This window comes from Xyrauchen texanus, chromosome 34, assembly GCF_025860055.1.
Source record: "Xyrauchen texanus isolate HMW12.3.18 chromosome 34, RBS_HiC_50CHRs, whole genome shotgun sequence".
Lineage (NCBI taxonomy): Eukaryota > Metazoa > Chordata > Actinopteri > Cypriniformes > Catostomidae > Xyrauchen > Xyrauchen texanus.
The window spans coordinates 36048524-36074947 of record NC_068309.1 but is presented as its reverse complement, the minus strand read 5'-3'; the positions used below and the strand labels follow the sequence as shown (position 1 = coordinate 36074947).

Here is a 26424-nt window from a genome sequence, read left to right as displayed (position 1 = left end):
TGATTCATTGATTATTAAGATCTGCCAATGCAGCCACATTATTGCAGGGACTGTTTAGCTCGGCACTTATTTGTGTTTGAGTGCAAATTAATCTCATCTGTCATTGAACTGTGCAGTTCCATCAAAGGAGAGCAAGAGATGATTGTGTTTAGTTTTTTCTAATTTTTATTTTTGAAGAAAATACTGCATCTACTGTCATTGACTCTATCACCCTTTACACTTTCTCTGGGTGTATGTGTCAAATAATATTCTGGGTTCAAACTCAATCGACAGCATTGGTGGCATCATTTTGATTACCAGAAAAATTTATTTAGACTCATCACTCCTTTTCTTTAATAAAAGCAAAACTGAATTTTACAGTGAGGCACTTACAATGGAAGTGAATGGAACCAATATTTGGAGAACTGTAAAATGTATACTTATATAAAAGCACTTACATAATTTTTTTTGTTAAAACTTGTGTATTATTTGAGCTGTAAATAGTTGTTTAATAGTTGTTTTGTGGTTTTACCATGTTATGCCATTTATGGCAAAGAAGTTGTAAAATATAACATTGCAAAGAAAAGGTTAGTAAGCCATTTGATCACACTAAAATCATGTTAACATGTGTAATGTTTACATCTTGTGGCTATACTTTTGAAACAGTGAGTATTTTAACATTTACGGATTGGCCCATTCACTTCCATTGTAAGTGACTCACTGTAACTCACATTTTTAAAAACATTTTTATTTTAAGAAAGTCTAAATTATTATTTTACAGCCGCAAATGCTGTCATCATCTACTCATGTTGTACCAAACACATCTAACTTCGTTTTTTCCGTGGAACACAAAAGGCAGAATGTAAGGGACTGAAAGCCTCAGTTACCATTTGCTTTCATTGCATACACTGCGGTATATTTATTCAGCTTAATTCACCTCAGATGTGGTTTTGACATACAGTAGTTGTGCGTGAGTATAAAATGTTTGAGATTTAACCGTTAGAATGCCATTACTAGGACAATAAGTAAATTATTATTAAATAATTCTCAAATTTTGGCTTCATGATTATGGCTAAAGTCCACTGCATCAACACCACTGCATTCAGCTAAAATGGGCCAGTCAATCTGTACAGTAAAAACATCATTGTGAACAAAGAAATGAATGCCCTTCTAATTTATAAAAAGGTTATTACATTTTTAAAGTGTAATTGTATGTGTTTTTATGATTGTATGTGTGTGTGTTGACTGTGTGAATATATTTACTTTTATGGGTACTACATTTATACAATAGATAGTGACAAAAGCTTGAATTTAGATTCTTTCAATATTATTTTGAACACTTTTCATGTAAGAAACCATCCAAATATATCTTAAAAGTCAGTGGCCCATTTTAGCTGATAGGTGGTTTCTAAAATATTAAGGATGTCCAGATACCAATATCAGAATTGGGTCTGTTACCGCACTCATGTAAAACATTTCTCTTAAAAATGCTCTGATACATCTGACATATGAATTTCATTACGGAAACATTTAGCGCATAAGTTAAAATTACATTATGTCCTAGTGTTATTATTAAACCGCAAAGGATGCAATTTAACGAGATCAATATATAGTTTGCATATAGATCAGACCAGATCGCGTGAAGCATGTCAAGTACTAGTGTGCCAACTGTTTATAATATTTTGGAATAATCGGATATTGAATATTAAAGAACTCCAATTTTATCTGGCCCATTTTACCTGACCTCACCCTGTTTTACTTTCACATTAGCCCAAATCAACAGAGCTGAATAATACTGTATTTAAAAATAAGAAAATGAAAATACTAGTCAAAATACAAAATGGTCTCTTTTACATGCTACATTTCAACAGGAAAATTCAATTATAATATGCATAATGTGAGAAGAGATAACACTCAAAAACATGAAAGAAAGAAATCAAATTAGCAACTACATTACAGGAAATTGTGCATAACATGGGTGCGCATTTTGGCCCAATCCATAACATGGAAGTATTTTATTAAATTCAGCTTGTCTAAGGTTGCAGATTATAGACACTGTGTAAAATGATGAATTCTGAAACTGCTCAACTAATTTCTTTCCCATTGAGTTGTGGATTTACCCTGCAGTTCTGTAATGCTGCACCATAAAACAAGTTTTGCATGTATTAGTGTATGTAAATTGTCAGTAACATTGACTGTGTCTCAAGGTGACAGATACTTGAAGCTCAATCTCATTTATTTTGCTCAAAGACCCTGCACATAACAAAAGAACAGCCAGTATCAGAGTGGACACTTGAATGAGAGGCTAAATAAATCAACAATAATTGAAGAAGTCAATGCCAACGTTAGCTAGTGAATGTAAATCACAATTATGTACATTTCTTATTTATTATAGGAAAATGAATAGTGCTGATTAGGGCTTTATCAAGAGACTGATTCATGTAATAGAAGCAGACGTCAAGTTTAAATGCAATCATACACTTCAAATGTGAAGTGGCATTTCTGCGCCACAAGCACAGCCAAAAATATAATTAGGGGTTTTGGCTGAAATATAACAAATAAATGTACAATATACAAAATTGAGGCATTGTATACAGTCCCTGAAGGAAATTGCGAGTTAAAGCAAATTTGCTGCAAATTCGCCACTGATTATTTTCACATGCAATTGAGCTTTGCGGCAAACTTGCAGCAAATTGTCAATGTTTGCCAAAGGTTTGCTGGAGGTTCACCACTATGGTTTTGATGAGCTGCAAACTTCTTTGAGGAGAATTAATGGTCATTTGCATGTGAAAATAACGAGCGGCAAATTTGCGGCAAATTTTGGTTTTTAGTTTAGGGTTTATCATGATAGTAATTTCTATTATATTTCTACTTGTTATGCTTATAACGTTTCTATACATTTTGCATGTTTCTTAGGTGCTGCTAGTTCCAAATCAAAAAGGGAAATGGAAAATTCACACAGCAGTCACAATCAGTTCTCAGGAGGTTAAATAAATGACCTATCTTGTAATCACACACAGCTGTGATTTATTCTTCCGATCCATCATAAACAGTGCTCAGAAAAGTAACTATAAAATAAACATGTACTATAAAAAATATAATATGCTCTAACCGTTAACCTTCACAGGACGATAGGTCAAATTAATCAACGGTTATAAGCATTTTTAAACATTTCATTAGAATTTTTGACCACAAGGTGGTGCTGGCTTCAAACTTTATAGGTACCTCAGGGCGTAGTGCTGATGATGCATACCAAGTTTCGTAACCCTACACCAATGTGTTTGTAAAATACAGCAGTTTACAACAAAATTCAAAATGGCTGATGGCCGAGATAGGAAAATTGGGTATCATTCAACTCGTTATTCCCCAAGGAATCTATAGAGACCAGTCACTATAAACATCATCATACTGTAACTGACTAATCAGAAATCTGCAGGGGACCCATACACTTTTTAGTGTTTTACACTTTTCAGATGAATCCACATATTCAAATGGCTTACTCAAGACCCAACTTGACTTTTTTGTAGTCATTCATCTTTTGACTGATTTTTTTTTTTTAATGCACTGGATAACATTTCTTACTAAGCATGATTTGTGTGCTGAATAAACGAGTTTTGTGGGTGGGAAACACCTCCACACAGCCATTGCAATATTCATGTGCAATTGCAAAACTGATTACAAGCTGTGGCACAGTGAATAGTGCATTTGCCTGCAACGTTTAAAAGCTGGTTGCTTTTAAGCAAGGTTTGAATCTGGCCTGCGTCATGACAAATGCCATTTCCCCTCTAGCATCAAAACTAATGAAAAATAATATTACTCACTGCTGTGGGTCTAAACGTTAAATTTTAACTTAATTTCCTCATGTCCCTAGAGTAGCATGTCAAACATCTTTGACAAAAATACAGATTTTCCCCATACAATCAAGAGTTTAGTATTACTTTCTCTCACTATTCATTTGAAGTAAATGTGTCTTTTTAACACTGATAGTGGAGGTTTTAGTGTGTCCCTTGATTTATCGTCACGATGCTACAGTATGATCTTTAATTGAAGATATATGTTATAAATGACATCACACACACATTGTAGGTGGACATCTACAATGCCAATGCTTCCTGAACTGTGGGTGGCGAACAGTATGGTTCTTTTTTTTTTTACCAAGAACCATTACACCCCTTGAAAATATATGGGAAATTTATGTAATTTTAAAATTTCAATATATTTATGTTAACAGAAATAAAGTCATCAATATAAGTTTACAAATATGTTTGCTAGATAACAATCAGAGACCATGCAGTGGCTTATTTATCCACTGAATGTCAATCCAGTTATTGACCCTGCCCACTTAAATGGATGGACGTCTGTTTTTTTTTTGTGTGTTTTTTTTATTTAGCTTAACCAGTATGCCTAATACAATCTATAATATGTCCATTTAATGATGAAACATACTTGTAATAGTATGTTTAATTCTTCAAAAGTTTCAAAGCCAAAATGTCACTGAATTGTAGGTATAACTCACCAACTCAATAACTCAAGGTTATATACACATTGCCATATGGATTAAAAAAATGACCCTGGCCTTATTTTGCATAGTTCATTGCACCGACAATATTAAAACAAATGGCTTTGTAATCTTGGTAACATTTTACAATAAGATTCCATTTGTTAACATTAGTTAATGCTTTAGTTATCATGAACTAACAATGAACATAGCCCTTTTCAGCATTTATTAATCTTTGTTTATATTAGTTAATAAAAATACAACTGTTCATTGACAATACATGTTAGTTATAGTGTATTAACTAATGCTAACATATGCAACTTTTGATTATAATTTTTTTATACTTTATGATGAAATGAACTAACCAATTTTATAAACGCTTTAAAATGATTGTTCAATGTTAGTTCAAGTTAACTAGTGTTGCTAACTAATGTTAACAAATGGAACCTTATTGTAAAGTGTTACCGTAGTCTTTAACCAAAATCAAAACTTGTTCAGCTTCTGAAACAGCTTTCCTTTCCAACTAATATGCTGCAGTGCTGTGTGTTCTTCCCAAACAATTTAACCTTAGATTCATCAGTCCACAAAACATTTTCCCAGTTGCATTGTGGACTGTCAAGGTGGTCTTTGGCAAACTTCAGACATTCAGCAATGTTTTTTGTTGAAAGCAGTGGATTCATTTGTGGTGTCCTGCCATGGACACCATGCCTGTTTAATGATTTCTATTTAGAAGACTCATGAACAGAGATGTTAACCAGTTCCAATGATTCCTTCAAGTCTTTAACTGTCACCTTAGGGTTCTATTTTACCTCATTGAGCATTATGCCAGTGTGCCCTTAGAGTCATATTGGCTGGACGGCCACTTCTAGAGAGAGTATCTACAGTACTTTATCATCTCCATTTATAGACAATTTGTCTAGCTGTTGGCAGATGAATATTTAAGCTATTCGAGATAACTTTGTAACGCTTTACAGCTTTATGCAAAGCAACAATTCTTGAACACAAGTCTTCTGAGTTCTCTTTTTTTGCATGGCATGGTCAGCAAATGCTTCTTGTAAATAGCAAACTCAAAATGTTTTAGCGCTTTTTATAAATCAAAGTAGCTCTAACCAACACCTTCAATCTCGTTTCATTAATTGGATGCCAGATTTGCCAACTCCTGACTCTCGTTAACCTAGTGGTTCACATACTTTTACCAACCTACACTGTGAGTGTTTGAATGTTGTACTCAGGAAGTAGAAGTGATCCTTTCAGGGAGTGAAAGGATCTCTTCTGTCTATATGTACAAGAACAATATAATCATTTGTGTGTTATTAGATTGTGTTTGTTCATTATTGTAACTTAGATGAAGATCAAACTGGATTTTAAGACAAATTTATACATAAATGTTGGTAATTCCAAAGGGTTCACTTTAGGCCTGCACGATTAATGAATGACCTTGTGCGATTTTAAATTGCAAAGTGCTGCGATTTAATTAAATAAATAAATAGTCTGCTAGCTTCAAAGTTTATTTGCTCTGTCCAGTCTATATTAAGTTAGAGCATTATTACAGTGTTTTGAGAGCGGTTCTGTGCTCTACAACTCTATCTCATGTTTGAAAAACAGAAGTGCTCAGAGTTCGGGACCGTTTGCGTACGTGAATTAAGCGCTGCATTTACACTAAGCCAGCACGTCCTGCGTAAAGTGTTTTTTATTATCATCTGCGGTAGCAGCATCTCAGTCTACCCCAGGCACAAGAATAATAATAATAACGTGCAATACAAGATGGGGTATAATTCAAACATCTTTGTTAAATGATTACTGAGCAAACAACATTAACAGTAGGGCTGCTCAATTATGGCAAAAATCATAATCACGATTATTTTGGTCAATACTGAGATCACGATTATTTAACTCGATTACGCACTGACTCTGGAAACATCATGCATTTATTGAACTTTTTAAAAAAAGACTTGTCTTTTTAACAGTGGATTTCCTTGAACTTGAAATGTAAACTGCACTGGGTAGGGAAGGAGGCTATTGATATATGATAATTATTTTGTTACATATGGAAGTCAAATAATGGAAAGCCTCCATCGCCATCATTAACAGCAGGGGTGATCATAGTTCTGTGGAGTGAGATCTACTTTTTCATCATGTTAATGCAGCAAGATCTACCATGTACAATAATGGTTTAACTTTAGTTTGACATTAAGCCACGTTTTTTAGGACTCTTATATACAGTAGAGAATAGTTTGTATAAGTAATATACAAGTTGACTGGATTTAAAAACTAATGATGACGATTAGTTTGCTGAGACCCTATCACACAATCATAATCGCAGTTCAAATTGCAATCACAATATTTTTCTAAATAATTGCAATATGACTTTTTGTCCAAATCGTGCAGCCTTAGTTCACATACTGGACTTTTTCTTGCCACTATATTGTCGACTCAATAAAAACCAAACGCATGGTGGATGGACAGGCGTGCAAAGGATGCTTTGATTGAAGGACTGCATCTACTTGCACACAACAAAACCCCCTGAAAGGATCACTTCTGCTTCCTGAGTCAAAACTTCCCGGTGTGCTTGAGGACATTTGGCCCGTTCCTCAATACTGCCTTCATCTTCAAGCAGAGATCAGAGACGTCAGCTGCAAGAAACTGGCTATTTGCTGCTGAACACTCAGAGTCATTAAGTCACATCACCTTGTGCAGGGCTCGACAATAAGGACTGCCCGATGGCCTGGGGCCAGTGTGAGAGAGGTTCGGGCCAGTTGCTACAACTGTCACTTGCCCGATCGGGCCAGTACTGCATTTATAACATTAGTGTTAGCAGACAATGAGCGAGAGAGACCAAAAACGCGAGTGAACAAACTTCTAACCAAGCTTGCAATGAGGCGCGAGTGCATAATATACTGGAAGTGGTGTGGAACAGTCTCGTGAGCGCACAAGCGTGCAGATAGCGAGCACGCTCTCCTAGAACTGTCCTCACTTATTTCCAAGTGTCTTAGCAGCAGCCATTGGCGTAATTAGGCCTTTTTTAGGATTGCTTCAGCCCCTATAAAATGATGTAACTTTGCAATCAGCACGTAACTGTTCTAAACAGCTGCGGCCGCACCACTTCACTTGTTTGAATCATGAGGCACTTTGGTTGCGTTTCCCACATGTAAAGACTGATTGTAGTGTGAGCCAATAGCATTGGACACGGCCTACGCCAAAGAGAGAGACATTACATTCTGTTCAAATAAATGGCATCTTAAACTTCACTCAAGCCTGCATGTGTTCCCGATAGAAATACTATTTCTCTGTAGAAATGAACATATTTTGGAGGATAATACCTTTTCTAGTATTTTCAACATAATCGGGAGATTTGAAATCGGTCTATAATTAGCCAGTTCTCCAGGATCAAGTTGTGGCTTTTTAGTAAGCGGTTTGATAACTGCCATTTTAAAGTTTCTTGGGACATGTCCTAAGGATAGCGAGGAATTAATAATATTAAGAAGAGGTTCTGAAATTACAAGAGATACCTCTTTTAAGAGCCTAGTTGGTATTGGATCTAATAAACATCACTCCAACATCTTATCAATTTAGCATGATTACTCAAGGATAATTTGGTACTAGAAAATCACTTGCCATTATATCAAAAACATTTGGTTTGTTAAATGAAGCTTAACTAAACAAGAGGATAAATATATCAGAGTCTCTAGTTTGAGAAATAGCCGCCTCACATGTCCTCAGCTGACAGATTCATTGAATTCTACCCACTCAACACCAGTTTCATGTCCATCAGTAAAGAGAAGACTGCAGGCCTTATGGGAATAATTGCAAAGAAAAAGCCACTTTTGAAACAGAAAAACAAAAAGAAATGGCCAGATTGGGTAAAGAAACAGACATTGGACAACAGATAATTGGAAAAGAGTGTTATGGATCTTAACCCCATTGAGCTTTTGTGGGATCAGCTAGACTGTAAGGTATGTGAGATGTGCCCGAAAAGACACATCTATGGCAAGTGCTACAGGAAGTGTGGGGTGAAATTTAGGATTGGAGGATTTTCTGATGAGAACTCTTTGAAGTAGTTCAAGAAGTTCTGATTTTTTTTTTTCATATTGTAATAGTACATTTTCATATTATTAATGTCCTGACTATACAATGTCAGTAGATACACTGGGCCAGTAGAACAAATCCTTAGCGTTGAGCCCTGCCTTGTGTGAAGAGGCAATCTTGCGGCTTTAGTAGAAATTATGTCACCATTTAATCACCCTCATGATGTTCCAACCAAGTATTATTTTCATTTTGTGTTTTTGTAACACCATAGAAGTATAATACATGTTAGAGACTGGTTTGAAAACAGAAAACACTTTATAATGTGAGTTTAACCATAAATGTTCATTTGTTGGTTACTAAGATCATTAGAATGACATTGCCATAAGTGCTGTACCCTCATAAAACAAGTGACTAAGCGCTGACATCGCTAATGTCCTTTGACTCTTTATATGTAAGATCTCAAGCTATTATATGCACTCATGCTTAATTATATGAATATGCATTAGAGCATCTGATAATTAGAATGAGATATGCTCTTTATATTTAACTAATTATAGTATAATTAGCCTTAGTTGAACTATCTTTGCTGCACTAAAGAAACGCATCATTAAAATTGTATGATCAATCAGTCAGCAAGTGCCTCATGAATCTGTATTAACAGCAGAATGGGAATATAATATTTTGTAATGGGTTGGTCGCAGTTTTTACGCTGGCCTCTTGGATACTTCAAAATCATAATTTATTTATGATTTTTAATCAAACATGTTCTTTGTTTATTGTTCCATTCAACTAAGCTTTTCGTTTTTTGTTTTTTTACGTTTTTGCACATTAGACTGGATGAAGAATGGTAATAATAAATTGGTGCCTTTTTTACTAGACAGCGGGTATGCAATTGTATATATTGTAACTCTACACTGCAGTCCAACGACTTTTAATTAACTGTCATTGATCTGGCCTTTCAGTAAAAGTAGCTGCATTTGGTCTGTTGTCTAAAAGGAATTTATATAAACTTTACATGTTTTTATCTTAATGGTGGAAATTAAGGTGACGTAAAAAAACTCTAAACACCTGCTGAAACATTTCACAAATGTTACTTTCACTCTTCAAAGCTTTAAAAAATATTTTGTCAAAAGTGACCTGTCCTCCATTGTCTTGTAAAAATGCTAACATGTAAGATAACTATACATACTGTACTGACATCCAAGTGTTTTTAGAGCCCCGAAGGGTCACAAAAACATACAATTTGGTAACTACTCAAAGAACTTTCTAATAATTTGGCCTAAAGTCATGCATCTATGGTCTCTATTTATTCCTTGGGTTATGCAGAGTCCAGCAGTCCCAATAGAGCACAACAGTGCTGTCCACTACTGAAGTATTTTACCACACATATATTTGTTCCATAGGTATTTTATAAAATCCTTCATAAAAGAGTTTCATGAAGCCATGAACCAACCCAAGCAGTTCTGAATTTAATCACATTAGAAACTTTATGTTGAAGCAAATATAGTATTTGAAAAGCAGACACAAAGGCAAGAATGTACAACACTGTGTACTGAAAGGGATAGTTAACCCAAAAATGAAAATTCAGTCATTGTTTACTCACCCCTGTGTTGTTAAAACCCTATATGACTTTCTTACTTTTTCTTAACACAAACTTTCAGGAACGGTAGAAGAGATCCGTAGAAAGTGAGAAGAATGAGCTTTATTTAATATAAAAAAAAATAAACAAAACAACAAAAACTACCCTGAAGGGGAAAACTCAAAGGTCCAGGGCAGAACACTGCAGAACAGACTGAGTTCGATGCTTCGGGCTGGAACAGACATGACAGGGCAAGACAGGAACTGACACGGGAGAACCTAACAGGGCGATAAACCACAACAAACTGGCCCAAGACATAAAACACAATAGTGTTGAATAGGTAAGAAAACAAGGAGGGTAATAAGGAAAGTAGGTGAAGCAAATTAACTAATAATGAGGTAACAAGGGGCAGGGGCATGATGAGAGACAGTAGAGCACCTAGCAAACAACTTAAGAACCATGTGCTCACAAAAAAGAGCACATGGCAATGAAGCCTTCATTGACATGCTCTCAAACATATGCAAAGACAAGACAATAAAGCACATGTCAACGAAGCCATCATCAGCCATGTGCTCAAACAAAAAGACAAGACCAGACAACACCAGACTAAACCAGACCAAAGAGTCAGAATCCAGACATCATGCTTTGAACATGAAACACAGACTAGACAGAAGAGCACACAGCAAGGAAAACAACCAAAGCCGTGCGCTCACACGGAGATATAGAACATACGCTTCAGCATCCTGTCACCACAATAAACCTGACTGACAAAGGTGACAGGATCCTGACATTACGCCCCCTCAAAAGAGACACCTCCTGGAGTCCAAAGGGAAACATCAAGCACAAAACAAGACCAAACACGGACACAAAAACAAACTAAGGCTGGAAACACAGGCCAGGGTGCAGCAGACAGAACTAGCCAAGGGAGGGAGGGTGGGGGAAACCAATGGAGGCGTTATAAAGTAAGGTGCGGAGTCCGGAGGCCTGGGAAGAGGATCAAGGTAGGGGTGGGGTCCAGAGGTCTGGGATGTGGCACCAGGTAGGGGGCAGTGTCCGGAGGCCCGGGAAGAGGATCAAGGTAGGGGCGGGGTCCGGAAGCCTGAGAACAGGGTGAAGAAAGGGGGTAAGGACTGGCCGCTCCAGCAGAGGAATGAGGTCAGAAAGCCTCGGAACTGGGATGAGGTCAGTCAGGGCAGCAGTTGCTGAACAGAGGTCCGGTAGGTTGGCGGTGGCCGCTGGAGGCTGAACTGACTCATCAACAGCCAAAGGGAGCTAGACAAGCTTGTTGAAAGCTACTATAGACAGGACAGACTTGGTGCGGTCTGCAGGAAACTGGTCGGTGGCTGCTGGTGAATGGACAGGTTCGTTGACAGCCACAGGGAGAAGGAAGGGCTCATTTACGGCTAAGGGGAATTGGAAAGACTCACCGACAGCCTCAGGGAACTGGATAGATTCACTGACAGTTTTGGGGAACTGGACAGACTTGTCAATGGTCTTGGGGAATTGGATCGAATCGTCAATGACCTCGGGCCCCACCGCCTCATCGACGACCATGGGGCACTGGACAGCATCAAAGATGGCCATGGGATCTGGACAGACTCGTCAACAGCTTCAGGGAACTGGAACGAATCGTCAATGACCCACCGCCTCTTGACGGTCAGTAACTGGCTCCACCGCCTCCTGGTGGTCAGCAGCATGCCCATTCACCTCTTGGCAGTCGGCAACTGGCTTCTCCACCTACTGGGGGTCCGCAACCGACTCATCTGCCTCCTGGCAGTCCACAGTGAGCCCTTCCACCTTCTGGCAGAATTGAAGTATGAGCCGGGAAGGTTCTTCCTCCTCCTCCGTCTCTTTAAATAGGTCTTTAAATAAATAAAATTTTATTTAGTCTGATCTCAGTTCATATGAAGAAACACCAACAAAACTACATCTTGTAAGAAACCTAATAAAGTTGTTACATTGAAACCTGTTTAAGTCAAAAAGTTATATTATCTTGTTTCATCTAATATGCCATTTATATAATGTATGCGATTTATCGCAAAACGCCATGCTGCTAAACACAATGTACACTTATGTTTACTTTAGCATTTTTTTCCTTATCCTCTATTCACTGTGCATTAGCACACTGACAATCAATTGTTTCATCCAAAAGTTGAAAAATATTGCTTTCAGAGGCTTTATATAGAGTTAGGATAAAAATAACAAGCATTTCAAGCTGTTCTAATACCAGTGCTGACAGACAGCACACTGGAGGTTAAATCATTCACTAAATAGGGAGCAAGGGAGCACATTACAGCTCTCTATACAGCATTCACTCGTAAAATCTGACCAAAAGTTGAGTTTCAGTCTTCAGATGATGTTTGGACCACTCATCGTGTTTGACAGACATGAGACAATGATCATCATCAGTACATAGATTCACAATTTATAATGTATCATTTTATTTGAACATGGATGGCTGTGATGACTTTCTATAGCTTGGTATTATTTAAAATGTCTTAGTCCCACTGACCACTTATGATGACATCCATTTTTAGGAAAACTATTTGGTCTAGATTTTTTTTTTTTTTTTTGCATATTTATTAGGTGCTACTATTTATAAATCAAAAAGAGAAATGCAAAATGCACACAGCAGTCACGCTGAGTCTCAGGAGATATGGTTAACCCTTGCCTGAATGTATGCTAGTGTGGTTTTATTGTGTTCAATTGTTCAAGTGTTTAATATATATATAAAGATTTAGTTTGGAGGAAAGAATTCACAAAATGAATCCTCATATATAGAGTTTTCAATTAGATGGTTGAAGTCATTGACAGCAACTGCTAGAGAAAACAAACATATGGCATTTAGAACATTAGTCTACCATAAAATTTGTCATTTTAAAATTTCACATTTCTATTTTAAAGCCCTTTTATACAATCTTTTTACTGAGAACTTCCAGGAGACATATGATTTTGCAGTAATTTCCTAATGGCATCATAGATTATCTGAAATTATGTGTTTCCTCTAAAATATAAACAGTTAATTTGAACACCATCTGCTGCCTCATGCTTTTAATCCACAATGTTTGGGTCACATCCCAAGTTATTTATGCTTTGAAGTACCGCAAGTATCCAGATTTAGTATTTTATTTATTTATTTATTTATTTATTTTGGGGGGGGGGGGTTCATTTTCATAAGCTAAATCATACTTTGGCCCCAACAGACTTCACTTTTTTGAGCTATTTTTACCATGATTTTTAACTAACTGTTGTCAAGGTGATTTTAAGTGAATGTATGAAGTCAGTTCAAGGTCACACAGATACTTCTTGTCTTCAAGAACACTATATAAATTGTTGTATGATTTCAATCCTAAAAAAAAAGGTCATTTTGTTTTATGTTTTTCTTGAAAATTGTGCTTTTGCTAACTTTCTTTAAAATATACTGATGAGCCAAAACATTATGACCACTCACAGTTGACGCGAATAATGTTGATCATCTCCTAACTAGGCCTCATGTCAAGCTCTGGGTAGATTAGATGGTAAGCGAACAATCAGTTTGAATAGTAGTCCATGTGTTGAATGCAGGATAAAATGGGCATGATTTAAGACCTGAGCGACTTTGACAATGGCCAAATATGGCCAGATGACTGGGTCAGAGCGTCTCTGAAAAGGCAAGGCTTGTGTGGTTCTCCTTGTCAGCAGTGGTGAGTACCTACCAACAGAGGTCCGAGGAGGGACAAACCACAGGGTGTTGTCTGTCCAAGGCTTATCAATGGATGAGGGCAACGAAGGCTATCCCAACTGGTCCGATCTGACAGAAGGTCTACTGTGGCACAAGTCACAGAAAGTGTTAATGATGGTTAAGAGAGGAATGTGTCACAACACATAGTGCATCACACCCTGCTGCGTATGGGGCTGCGTAGCTGCAGAAAATGCCTACAATGGGCACATGGCTGTCAGAACTGTACCTTGGAGCATTGGAAGAAGGTCGCCTGGTCCGATGAGTTGAGTATGTTTCTTTTACATCACGTGTACTGTCTTGTACGTGTGGGCCATTTACTTGGAGAAGTGATGACACCAGGATTCAATGTGGGAAGACGACAAGCCAGTAGAGGGAGTGTGATGCTCTGGGCAATGTTCTGCAGGGAAACCCTGGGTCCGAACATTCATGTGGACTTCAATTTGACACCTGCCACCTACCTAAACATCGTTGCAGACCAGGTACACCCCTTCATGGCAATGGTATTCCCTGATGGCAGTGGCCTCTTTCAGGAGGATAATGCACCTTGCCACACTACACTCATTGTTTAGGAATGATTTGAGGAACATGATGAAGAGTTCAAGGTGTTGCCCTGACCTCCGAATTCTCCAGATCTCAATCTGATTGAGCATTTGTGGGATGCGTTTGACCAACAAGTCCAATCCACAGCAGCTCCACCTCAGAACTTACAGGATTTGAAGGATCTGCTGCTAATGTCTTGGTGCCAGATACCACAGGACACGTTCAGGGGTCTTGTTGAGTCCATGCCTCAGCGGGTCGGTGCTGTTTTAGCGGCACGCGGAGGACCAACCGCAAAGAAGGCAAGTGGTCATAATGGTTTGGGCTCATCTGTGTAAATGTTACTTGCTTTGATATTTTGCTATCTTATGCAATGATAATAAGACATTTTATGTGTTTCTTAAGTTTTCAAATACTCTAGACCTGTGGGGCCACTTTTTGCAAGTCGTGTGGACTACTTCTATGGTATTCGATAAAAATTAAAAGCAAATTTGACTGGAATGACATGCAGAAGTAAGAATTGACAGAATATTCATTTTTGAGTGAACTATTCCTTTTACAAAGATGCTGACTATGAGAGCATCTCAAATTAGTTATTTATGATGCTGTACTTCTGTCTTAATCTTGTTTTAGACAAGGGCACATAAAAGCATCAGACGGTGAGTTCTTTCACTAAGTTTTAAGATCCAAAAAGACACTTTATTCTGGGAGGAATGCATACACTGCTGATGAGGAGAATTCTTCACTTACATGTCAAGTTGTCTAAGTAGTCTTCACCATACTCTTCCCTTAACCTTTCTCAGTAACACAGCTTGCCTACTTAACAACACCTTCCAGCACTGGTAGTACATTTAGCAATGCGAACAAGCTTCCCCTGAGGTATTCGTCTCTTTCTTTCTTCTTTGTTCTCACCCAGCCTAGCAAGCTGACCCCAAGCCCTTATTCTGCTTGAGTGATTTTGGCAGTTTTTAACTTTCAAAGGATAAACTATAGCCCTAGAATCGCAGACAGCTGCCTATCATTGCTATTTTATTTGATGCATGTTAAAGTGATATTTCACCCCAAAAAAAATATTCTGACATAATTTACTCACATTGTTTCAAGTTTTATGATGTTCCAAACCAGTATGAATGGCTTTCTCCTGTGGAACACAAAACAAATTGACAGGCAGAATGTGATAACACTTTATAACAACTACATACAGCAGTTTAACGTTTTTTGTAATGCATTAGTTGATAGTTAATTAATGATTTATTAATAGTTGTTTCATCATTGTTAATTCATTAATAGATTATATACTATATATATATATATATATATATATATATATATATATATATATATATATATATATACAGTAATTATCAAAAATAATGACATAAGTAGTTTTCATTTATCACTTAATGTCCAGTAAACATAAAAAAGCTAAATCAATATTATATATATATATATATATATATATATATATATATATATATATATATATATATATATAATAAAAAATAGATATAATACATTAGAACTTTAACAGATACAATTTGATGTTGGTCATATTATAATGGATTATATTCTAAGATATAACTTTGAATAGTTAAGTATAATGCATTATCATTGTTGTTACAGTAATTTATGACTTTACAAATTAATTATAATATATATATGCATTTACAATGCATTATAAAAATGGGCTTCATAGAAAGTGCTACAGAAGTGTTTATGAGAGCATTAATAAGGCATAAATTCAAAGTTAATAAAGGAATTATATATACATTATAAATGTGAAGGATTGGATATACATTTATGCTTCCTTACTGTGTTTATCAATGTTTTTAAAAAATGGTTTAGTGTCTATTTTGAGCCTTAGTGAATGTCCGATACTGTGGAGATGGTAGTTTTATGGCCAGCTTTTCAGAATAATGCATCATAAATAAATGTTTAATTAAGCATATCTAGTTTTCACGCTAGGTAATTCAAGCATGACTGAAAACTAGGACAAGGATTTTAACTCGGCTATCAATTCTTACAGGAAGTTTGCTCCTATATCTACCACTGCAGTAATCATATGCAGCATTGAGGGCACTCTCTCTTAGTTCAAAACCACTTTACTGCACATTTCACATGCTTTCTGACTGTTTTCAAGAGGAAACCGGGTGCTGTTCAATTCACTCAATGTATAAAGCTTTTTTGGATGTGACTGCATAAATTCAAAAGGAAGTGGAGTGGAGATGGTTATTATGACATAGAGTAATTCAGCAATCAACGAAGCAGTAATTACCAAAATATAGCAGGTTTAGTGCTCTAAAAATGGCAATTGCTGTTTTGTAGCAGCAGCAAGTTCCACTGACCCAATCTGCATGCAGATCTACACTGTACAGTGTGCACCGGGCTTAAGGAGGCAAGAACATTAAGTCCAAAATTGCTTTAATGAATTGCTTAATTAAAGAATATTCCTGGAATAAAATGTGATCAAGGTGCAAAGCAAGAAGTAATGTGTAAGGGTACACTTTAAGAAGGAACTGAATACTTGAGATGAAACAGCTGTGTTTGACTGATGGTTTGGCTGTGTGTATTCACAGGATCACGACCACTGCAGCCTGCATGATGGACCTGCGCAGATACCCGCTGGACGAGCAGAACTGTACACTGGAGATAGAGAGCTGTAAGTGTCTCTAACATTCATTTCTCTTACGTGATGGTGCAGAACACTGAAATTGCATCTCTGGCCTTTGTGTGAAGATGAATGCAGTCTATGAAGCAAACCTACAAGGGTGAAAGAAAATAATATGAATTTATATTTTGTATAAAGAAAAAAAATCCTATTATTAGGACCTTTAAGATTTATTTATTTTTTTGGCATTTAATTATATATTAACTGCAATTAACCACATTCTCCACATTTTAATACTGTAAAAACTAGTACTGCAAAAAAAAAAAAAAAACAGTGATGATCTGTATTTGATCACCTGTTCGGACACAATGATGTTTTGAAATTAATATCAGTGTAATTAAATTCAGTAATTTAGTAGACAACAAATACAACCATGATGTTTACATGCAATTGTACGTGACAATTATGCTTTGCAAAAATATATATATTTTTTAAATTGAATAGTAATGAAAATATATATATATTATTTTGCATTACTGTGATGAGAGTAATTCTTTTTTGTATTACATTAACCCTCTGGTGTCTGAGGGTGTTTTGCGCTCTGGAGAAGTTTTGACATGCCTTGACATTTGTGCTTTTTTCAGTTGCTTAAAAACATATTAATGTCTAATGTCTGATAACACTGTATTCAGCACAAACTGGGCAACAATAATATGTGAGCAAGATGTGTATACATGTTTGTATTTTTAAGAAAATAACGTTTATGCATGGTTTTAAAAAAAAATTAAGTCATTGAAATAAGGCCATATAACACATACTAAACATTTGTCCACAAGACTTTTGAGAACTAAATTTACAAAATGATGTGAAAACCATCCTGATCACTCATTCATACAAAACAATATAGTAATTCAACTTTTGTAAGACACTTTAAGTGTTAGAAAGGTCATATGCGAGGAGGCGTAAACTATCATGAATATTGTTTGCAATTCACAAACGAGGCCCATCCCCTGGGCCTATCACTGAGGAATGTGACAGAAAGACTTAGTGATCAAAATCAAGTTTTAAGTTACAAGAAGAAATATGACTATACATTTTCTTTACATAAAGACTTAATTTTATTTACCTACATTACAGTTTAGAAGAAGCCTCTTCTGCTCACCAAGGCTGCATTTATTTGATCCAAAATACAGTAAAAACATTGATATTCTGAACTCTTTTTACAATTTAAAATAACAGTTTTCTATTTGAATATATTGTAAAATGCAATTTTGATCAAAGCTGAATTTTTTGCATCATTACTGCAGTCTGCAGTGTCACATGATCCTTCAGAAATCATTATAAGATGGTGATTTTCTAATATGGGCAAGTGTATTTTACTCATTTAACCTGAACACATATTTGCAGGCACAAGCTTTGTTGATGATAATGAGGCAGCATAAACACTAGATAAAATGGGACCCATCTGGACAATTTTCAGTTATTTTTGTATTTAAACATGCAAAGACTGACATCTTTGACCTCTTGATACATATCTAGGGTCCATTTTAAAAGACGTGGTGTAAAGTTACAATTCTGAAGAAGAGAAGGCATTCTCTTTCATACAGCTACCCTGCCTCTTGCTGTTTTGAGCATGAACATATCATGGACCTGTTCTTTTGTCCATCTGATTGTATTTTAAATGTTTTAATTTTTGGTGTATGAAAATATGTGCTGGATAAACATCTTTGACAGTTTAGGTGCGTTTCCGGCGATATGCATTTTTTGTATGATGATACTGGAAACAGAATGTGTGTGCGTCTAGTTTACACCGTGTTTTGGACTATGTATGTGCGACAAGTGGATGTGTCTTATGCTTATTTCAGCATGGATTTCATGTTTTTTTGTGGCGATCAGCTTGGATTGCTTGTGAACCAGTTATAAAATGATTCAAGCTTTGCAAAGGAACTGCTATTGAATGAAGGTGCAGTTAAAAACACGTTGACCTGATGCAAAACAGTAAGTAACAGTTCCATTCATGAATATTTCAAATGCCATGACTGTTTGATAGTTTATGGTCTTGACACCCTGTTTACACTGGGCCGCAATGGCCCATGGTAGACAGCAGCACTTATTATAATGGGTTCTATTGCTTTTGACGTCACGTGACTCTCATGTCCGTTGTAGGCAGGTTGTGAGTGTTAACAGTTGTGCTAGAGATGAACAGTTTAATATATTCAGATGCAATGAGTTGGATGTGCATTATATGTAAATCCTGCAATTTAGTTTTATAATGTTGTGGAGCTTGTTCATTTTCCTCAGCTTGAGTTTCAAATATTGCTGAATTTTAGGGGTTGTACACTGTTAGCCAATCATAACAGTGGGTGTTTATATTAAAGTTTTAAGGAGTCACGTAGGCCAAAAATTATTCCCCAAGCATTGTTTTAATGAACAAAATCTAAAAAACCTTACTTACATTATCAGTGGACCTCAGGGAAGACAATAAAACGATTAAAAAAGAGCATTTCATGACCCCTTTAATACCAGTCGCATTGTCTAATAGAATCTTTTATCAGTAGAAACTTGATCATTTCAAATAAGCATCATAATCATTTCACACTAAATTGTAAGAGTTCCTTGTTTCTAGCAGAATCTCTAGAGGGTTTTCTGTGAACACAGTGAGTGAGTTCTCCACCATTACCTTAATTAGGATGACCTTGATCTCCATAAAGCCGAGAGATACTGAGAGTACGCCAGCATTCATGCCACACAGTGCCATGAGCTGAGAAGCCTAATCAAGTCTAATTGGGACTGTACGTATGCAGTGTATGCTGGGAGAGCTGTGGAGATGCAGCAGGAATTCTTCAACATGATCCACTGACTGCTGTCATTAAATCAGAGCAATAGAAAGCAGTGGCAGCTAGAGGAGAAAAGGCCATCAGGAGGGCAAATGCACACGCTTGCTAACTGTACTCTGTGATCTCAAAAGCATTGGCTTCTCTGCAGTGAATAGCTAATGTCTGGCACTAATACAAACAGAAAAACACAGGAGGCCTTGTTTCATTTTTGTCTGCAGCACAAGGGCTCGCAGAACTGTAATGTGCTTAGGCAGTGCCATGGCCTGTGGCGCTTCTAGATCATGTTAACCAAAATTGAGTAGAAAATGGCTGAGCAGTAACCATGATGGCTCATGACAGATGCTTTATGAATCTATGTCCAACTAAATTATTTAGGGTAGTGCATACACATAGTAAGTTATCTTTAGACAGATAAAATGCTTTAAACAGCACTAAAATATAGCATGTACAAACCAGAAATGACAGTGCATTTTGTATAAAGAAAACTGAGCCTTTTTTTGAGGATCACTAAGATTTTTATTTTTGCATTGCATTGCAACCAAATATTTTAGATCATATTATCATTACTTTAATTGTAATCAATACTCATTACTTTAACTGTTACAGTGGATAACAAACTTGAATATGTGTATTATTATTATTATTATTATTATAATCAGTATAAATAGAAGTAATACTGCAATTGTGTATACATTATTTACCATTTAAATATTGTCATATTTTTACAGTAATGAGAATGAGATATTATTGAGAATAAGATTTCATTATGGTAATGAGAATTAAAAGAGTAAATGTGCTTAACCTTGTGCGACCCCACGTCCACATGTATTTTGGCTTTGCTATACGCAAAGTCTCATTTTAACCATCTGAATACTGTTCACAACACTCTCTGACTGTCATTTAAGGGTTAAACGTCTGACGCTTTGAGTCACGTGAAACAACAGCATTACGTTGATTTCTTTAAGTTTTTCATTGAAACCTGTTTGAGTGTTAAGAGAAGTGTCTCTAGTTTCATTTGATATGCCGCATTAAATAATTCATAAATTTTTGGTGCGTCAGCGCCCTGATAAACATGATGTCCACAAACGTTAATTTTGCTACATTATTCCCTAAAAAGTAAAAAATATATATTAGTTATTTTGAATAACATTCAACATGAACACATCTGTGGTTCATTTCGCTTCATTTTAATATGCATTTTGTAATATTTTATTTTGCGCTCACTGTATAATATGGTTCTATTCATTAACATCAGTAAATGCATTCCTACTATATATTTAATGTGCATTTTCACATTGAGAATCATTGAGTTCATCCGAAAGCTGAAAAATGTTGCTTTCAGAGGCTTCATATAGATTTAGGATGAAAATTTGTGCATTTTCAACTGTTCTGAGACCAGTGCTGACAGACAGCACACTGGATGTAAAGTCAATCACTAAATAGGGAGCAAGGGAGCATCCTATAGCTCTCTATACAGTTAAGTGCATTCACTCGTAAAATCTGACCAAAAGTTGAGTTTCAGTCTGCAGATGATGTTTGGACCACTCAACATGTTTGACATGTGACAATTATAATCAGTACATAGATTCTCAATTTATAATGTATCATTTTATTATAATATGGATGATGCTGGCCAGTTCTTTTAATCAGGATTAATTATGCTAATATCTGATGTAATATCTGTACCGTCTCAAAAACATGAATGATCAACTCTTCTGGAAACAAACAATTTGGTGAAGAAAATGTCATGGTTACTGTTGTAACCTCTGTTGAGGAGCCGAAAATAAGGTACGGCCATTTACAGTGGTAGATCTAGTGCTGTGGCAGGAGGGACACAACGTCTCGTTCCTTCCCTCAGGGAACAGAGGTTACTAAATGCGTACTTGCGCAGCCCCTGGGGGCCAGCTGTTTGCCAGCGCGTCTGTCCCGAGAGGAGCTCCTCTCAGGGAGTACCAGAGCAGGCAGTGGGAGTTGTCTTGGGAGGTAAAGAGATCTATCTGTGCCGAATTGATCCCAAATCAGCTGGACCACCTGGGGGTGGAACCTCTCTGCTGGGCAAAACCTGCCACGACAGCATGTCCACCATCGTATTGTGGTTGCCAGGAATGTGGGACTGTAGAGTTTTGGGGCCATGGTGCCATGAGAATGGAGCGCACCAGCTCCGGAGCAAACATCTGACTGCCTGGTCTGGTCCTGGAAGGGGTCCTGGAGACGGGGGGGCGTACGCCCGCCGCCTGCAAGGTGCTCAACGCGGGGGTTGAGAGCTGGGCCCAGGTTGAGGCGGAGCTGCCTGTTGTTTGGTCGCAGGGGGACGCCCTTGGCGAGCAGGCGGGATGCATGGCGCGCTGGTTGGGCGGTGCCTCAGCATGATGTGAGAAATCGTCTCTGCCTGTTTCTTCACTGCCGAGAACTGCTGGGCAAAGTCGTCGGCTGTGTCACCAAAGAGGCCGAGCTGGTAGACGGGGGCATTGAGAAATCGTGACTTGTCAGCTTCGCGCATCTCGACCATGTTCAGCCAGAGTTGACGCTCCTGGACCACGAGGGTGGCCATTGCCCGCCCTAATGCCTGTGCTGTAACCTTCGTGGCTCTTAGAGCAAGGTCGGTGGCAGAGCGCAGTTCCTACAGCACGTCAGGGTCGGGACAACGGCGGAGGCGGCCTGTCCGGTTGTGCTGTAGGCTTTGGAGGTCAATGATGACTTCCTCCTACAGGCTCTGGAGGGGAGTACTGGGCGGTCCCAACAAGTGGCAGCGTTCTCAGGACATAGGTGGATCGCAACCGCTCTATCCACCTGCGGGGACCTCCGTGTACCCATGGACCGCCCCCAATCCAGGGTATTGAGAGCGGACGAGCGGAGGGGTCGGTTACGGCAGAAAAAGGTGCCCTTCACAACTACGACAGCTCATCATGCACTTCCGGGAAGAACGGTACCGGGGGGGCATGGCTGTGAGCGGCACCTGGATCCGAGATAATAGTCGTCAAGCCGAGAAGGCTGTAGATGTCATCATCCAAGTCCAGGGTCTCAAGGGAGAATGCCGGCTGGCTGTGAGGCGAGCCGCACTCATCCCGAGCTTGGACGGAAGTGAGTGAGCGTGTCGGGGCGGGTGGTTTGTGGGGATTTACCCTGCGAAACCGAGCCTGTCTTTATCCCCATATCGCCTTCATCGCCAGCCAGGTCGTCCTCAATCCCGTGGGAATAAGGAGTGACGTGGGGGCGGCTGAAGTGGTATTCACCTTGAGGAAGGAGAGCCGCGACCGCAATGCTGCCTTGGTCATGTTCTTGCAATGAGTACATGAGCCATCCACGAATGTCGCCTCAGTGTGATCGCTGCCCAGGCACATGAGGCAGCGTCTGTGGCCGATGGTCTTGAAGAGAAATCGACTGCATCCAGGAACAACACAGGGGCAGAAGGGCATCTTGAAAAAGACGCGTCCTGAAAAGGACGTTTAACGCCGCTGTGTATTGCTCTTTTGTGAGTGGAAGACTCAAACTCTTTTAGAGAAATAAAAACTCTTTTAGGAGGAGAACAATCTTTTAACAGTGAAAAGCGCTGTCGAAGCACCCAGGGGCGTAGACTGCACAGCATGCAGAGAGAGAGAACGCCAGCTGGAAATGTGCCGTAGATCCAACAGCAATGCTTCTCGCTGACAGAGGTGTGTGAAACAGTGGTGAACTTCAGCTTGCTGTTGCACAACCGTTCGGCTCCGAAGAAAAATTCTGATTGGCACTCGCTGCCCCGCTTCCCGCCCCGTCTGCCAACTTGACATTGGCATTTTATCAGGTTCAGAGGTACGTTTGGCATCCCAGGAAGACCCCTTGTGTCACTTCATTTGCCACAATGTCGAGTGAGTGACAGAAGGGGAAATCTGACTTTCCATAGCTTGGTATTATTTAAAATTTTACAACTTAGTCCCACTCTCCACATATGTGGACATCAGTTTTTAGGAAAACTATTTACTCTTAAAAATGAATAATAATTTTGTCTGTTTAATTAGGTGCTACTAGTTACAAATCAAAAAGTGAAATAAAAAAATGCACATGAGTCACGCTCACGTAATTGTCATCAAAATAATATCACAGGGCAAAAAACATTGTGTATTCAAATGTAATGTGAGTGAAATGGCAGCCTGTGTTGACGCCCTGTCTGTGAGCAGAGTATGCCTATAATCTCAAATCCTGTGAGAATTATGTGAACTTTTGTCTAAATGGTTTTTAGTCTTTTTCTATTGCAAACTCTGTCTCTTTCAAGTTTCTTGAAAGTTTCAACTTTTTTAGTAAACTTTACTAAAGATAACCCAGTTGTGGAAGAGGTAAGGCAGACACATTGGGTTCAGTACTAGCACTGAAGATAGGGTCATACAGGGCAGCTAATGGGCCATTAGTGACCCTCAATCCACCCACAGTCTGTTCACTGACTTTCTGATGCATACTGCACAGAAAAATGGCATGAGATGCTGAAGTAGTTCCAATCTAATTGGCTAACTGCAACACAACTTTTTGTGGATTCTGAAAATGCAGGTTTTTATCAGTCCACCAGGAAACAATGTTATGTTTATTTCACCAGCTTGCAGCAATTAGCACTTCAGAGTAGGAACTAGTTATTGGGTTGGATAAAGTTTTTCCAAGTCACAATGAGATGATGTTTTTGACAGCAAAAACAGAGCTTTTCAAATACGCTCTTTCAAATGGATACATTTGAAATTGATGACTTCACGTTATAGTGTGGAAAGGGACAATCGAGATATCTGAAAACAATTATCTATTTGCTGTCTCATGATGCTGTCATACCTGCTATTCACTTTGTTAGTTTTGTTAAAGATAAAAAACATTTTAGACGAAGGGAAATTTATTTGGAATTGCTGTCCAGCGATGGAACACAACGAGAGTTGTGTTTCAGACCATACATGGAATGGCAATGTTTTGCATGCGCAGTAAGGGGATTTAATATTTTTCATCCGTTTTAGTCTGGATGAGCATCTTTTGGAAAATGCTTTAAAACAGCATTGTGGACGGAGACCATTTCGAAAATAAGAACGCTGTTTTCAAATGTATCCGGATTCATGTGGATGTAGCCTGAAATGTTGATATCTAAAAGAAGATATAAAACACCTTAAACTTCAATACCTGGAAACATCCTTGTCATTAAAACTCTATTGCATTGTCATTTAATTTGAATGTATTTTCCTTTGTTAATGTAATTTGACATTTCAAAAATATGTTTTACCTTTAAAGCTAAATGGAATTGCAGATATCACCTCAAAAGGGCATGAAATGTATCCTAATTAGTGTGAACACAGAAGTGCAAAAGTTGTAGTATACACATTTGTCCTCGGCACTAATTGGATGTGTGAGCTGCTAGTAGAGACAGCACAGTTGTTTGTGGAACATATTGTAGGTAACAATAAATAGATAAATAGAAAAAACTGTGTTTCTTTCTGTAGCTGGTGGCTACTGTGTGCATGTCTTGCAAAAATATCATGCATGGAAAAAGAACAGTGGCTTGGCCCTGAGGATAACTATAAAACAAATATCTGCTGTGACGCATAACTAGACTAAATGTAACTTTAATAAAGATGCAATAATAAAAGGATTTGGACCAATGAGATTTCACTATGGGTGGGGCTACCTATGCAGTGCCGCAAAAGTAGAAAGTAAGTGACTGACAGAATTTCCTGTCGCTTTATTTTGTTATTCTAAAATGTGATTGCACTATTTTAAAAAGTATAAAGTATACTTGTATTAACTTTAATCAAAACTAATAATTTTTTTTTTTTCATCCTAGAGTTTTTTAGGGAATGGATAGTGAGATAACCAACTGCAAATTTGATCTTATTGCTGTTCTTTTGAGTTTTAAAGCAATTGATTTTGCTCTGTAAAGGTAATCCTAGCTGCTACGTTAACCACATCAGGGATGTAGAATCTGTCTAAAAAAACAAAACAAAGCTGATTGTCTGTGAAAAATTATAATATATAGCATTAAACTCTAGACCAAACAATGGCATAGCTATTCTTTTAATATCAGTATTTTCTGTTCTAAAATATCCCCATCAACCCTCCTAGTGTATTGAAAAATGGCACCTTCCTTTGGTATTTCCGGTCATTATTGGCTGCAAATTATTGGAAGGGTCAAATTTTTTTTGGATGATAACAATGATAACGTTGTTTTTTCCCTGAATTAAGAACAACAAAATTATGCATTTCTTTTTGGACATTTTTATCTTATTGTACATTTCAAAATTTGACCATTAATTTGCATATACAAATGTAAAACAAATTAAAATTCAGAACCTACACTTCTATAAATTGAAACATGAAGAAAATATGAGAATGTGACATAAATTGGTGGCAGATTGCTGCATCTGGTGAACAGAATATAAAAAAAAAATTAATTCCAGTAATAGCCAGTAGATGGCTGTAGTCCCCTACTGTGTAGTCTGATGACTTGTTGTATCTAGGGCTGCAACTAACGATTATTTTGATAATTGACTAATCTAGCGATAAGTCTTTGGTATATTGGGCTAAGACTTCACTCTTTCACCTTTTTGTTCACTTCGATCCATCTTTATCTCACAAAAACAAACTCTATTATCTTCTTAATAGAGCTGCGTATCGCCGATAATCTTCATGATAAGATACACA

At 37.6% G+C, this 26424-nt stretch overlaps 1 protein-coding gene across 3 annotated transcripts in view; it reads left to right on the top strand.

Annotated features, from left to right (window-relative positions):
* LOC127628153 (gamma-aminobutyric acid receptor subunit beta-2) overlaps nucleotides 1–26424 on the top strand; it is a 172493-nt gene that overhangs the window by 111233 nt on the left and 34836 nt on the right. For all 3 annotated transcript variants that reach the window (XM_052104872.1, XM_052104871.1, XM_052104873.1), the window contains exon 5: nucleotides 16917–16999. In XM_052104872.1, coding sequence (XP_051960832.1) covers nucleotides 16917–16999 — 83 coding nt within the window. The remainder of the gene's footprint in view (nucleotides 1–16916; nucleotides 17000–26424) is intronic.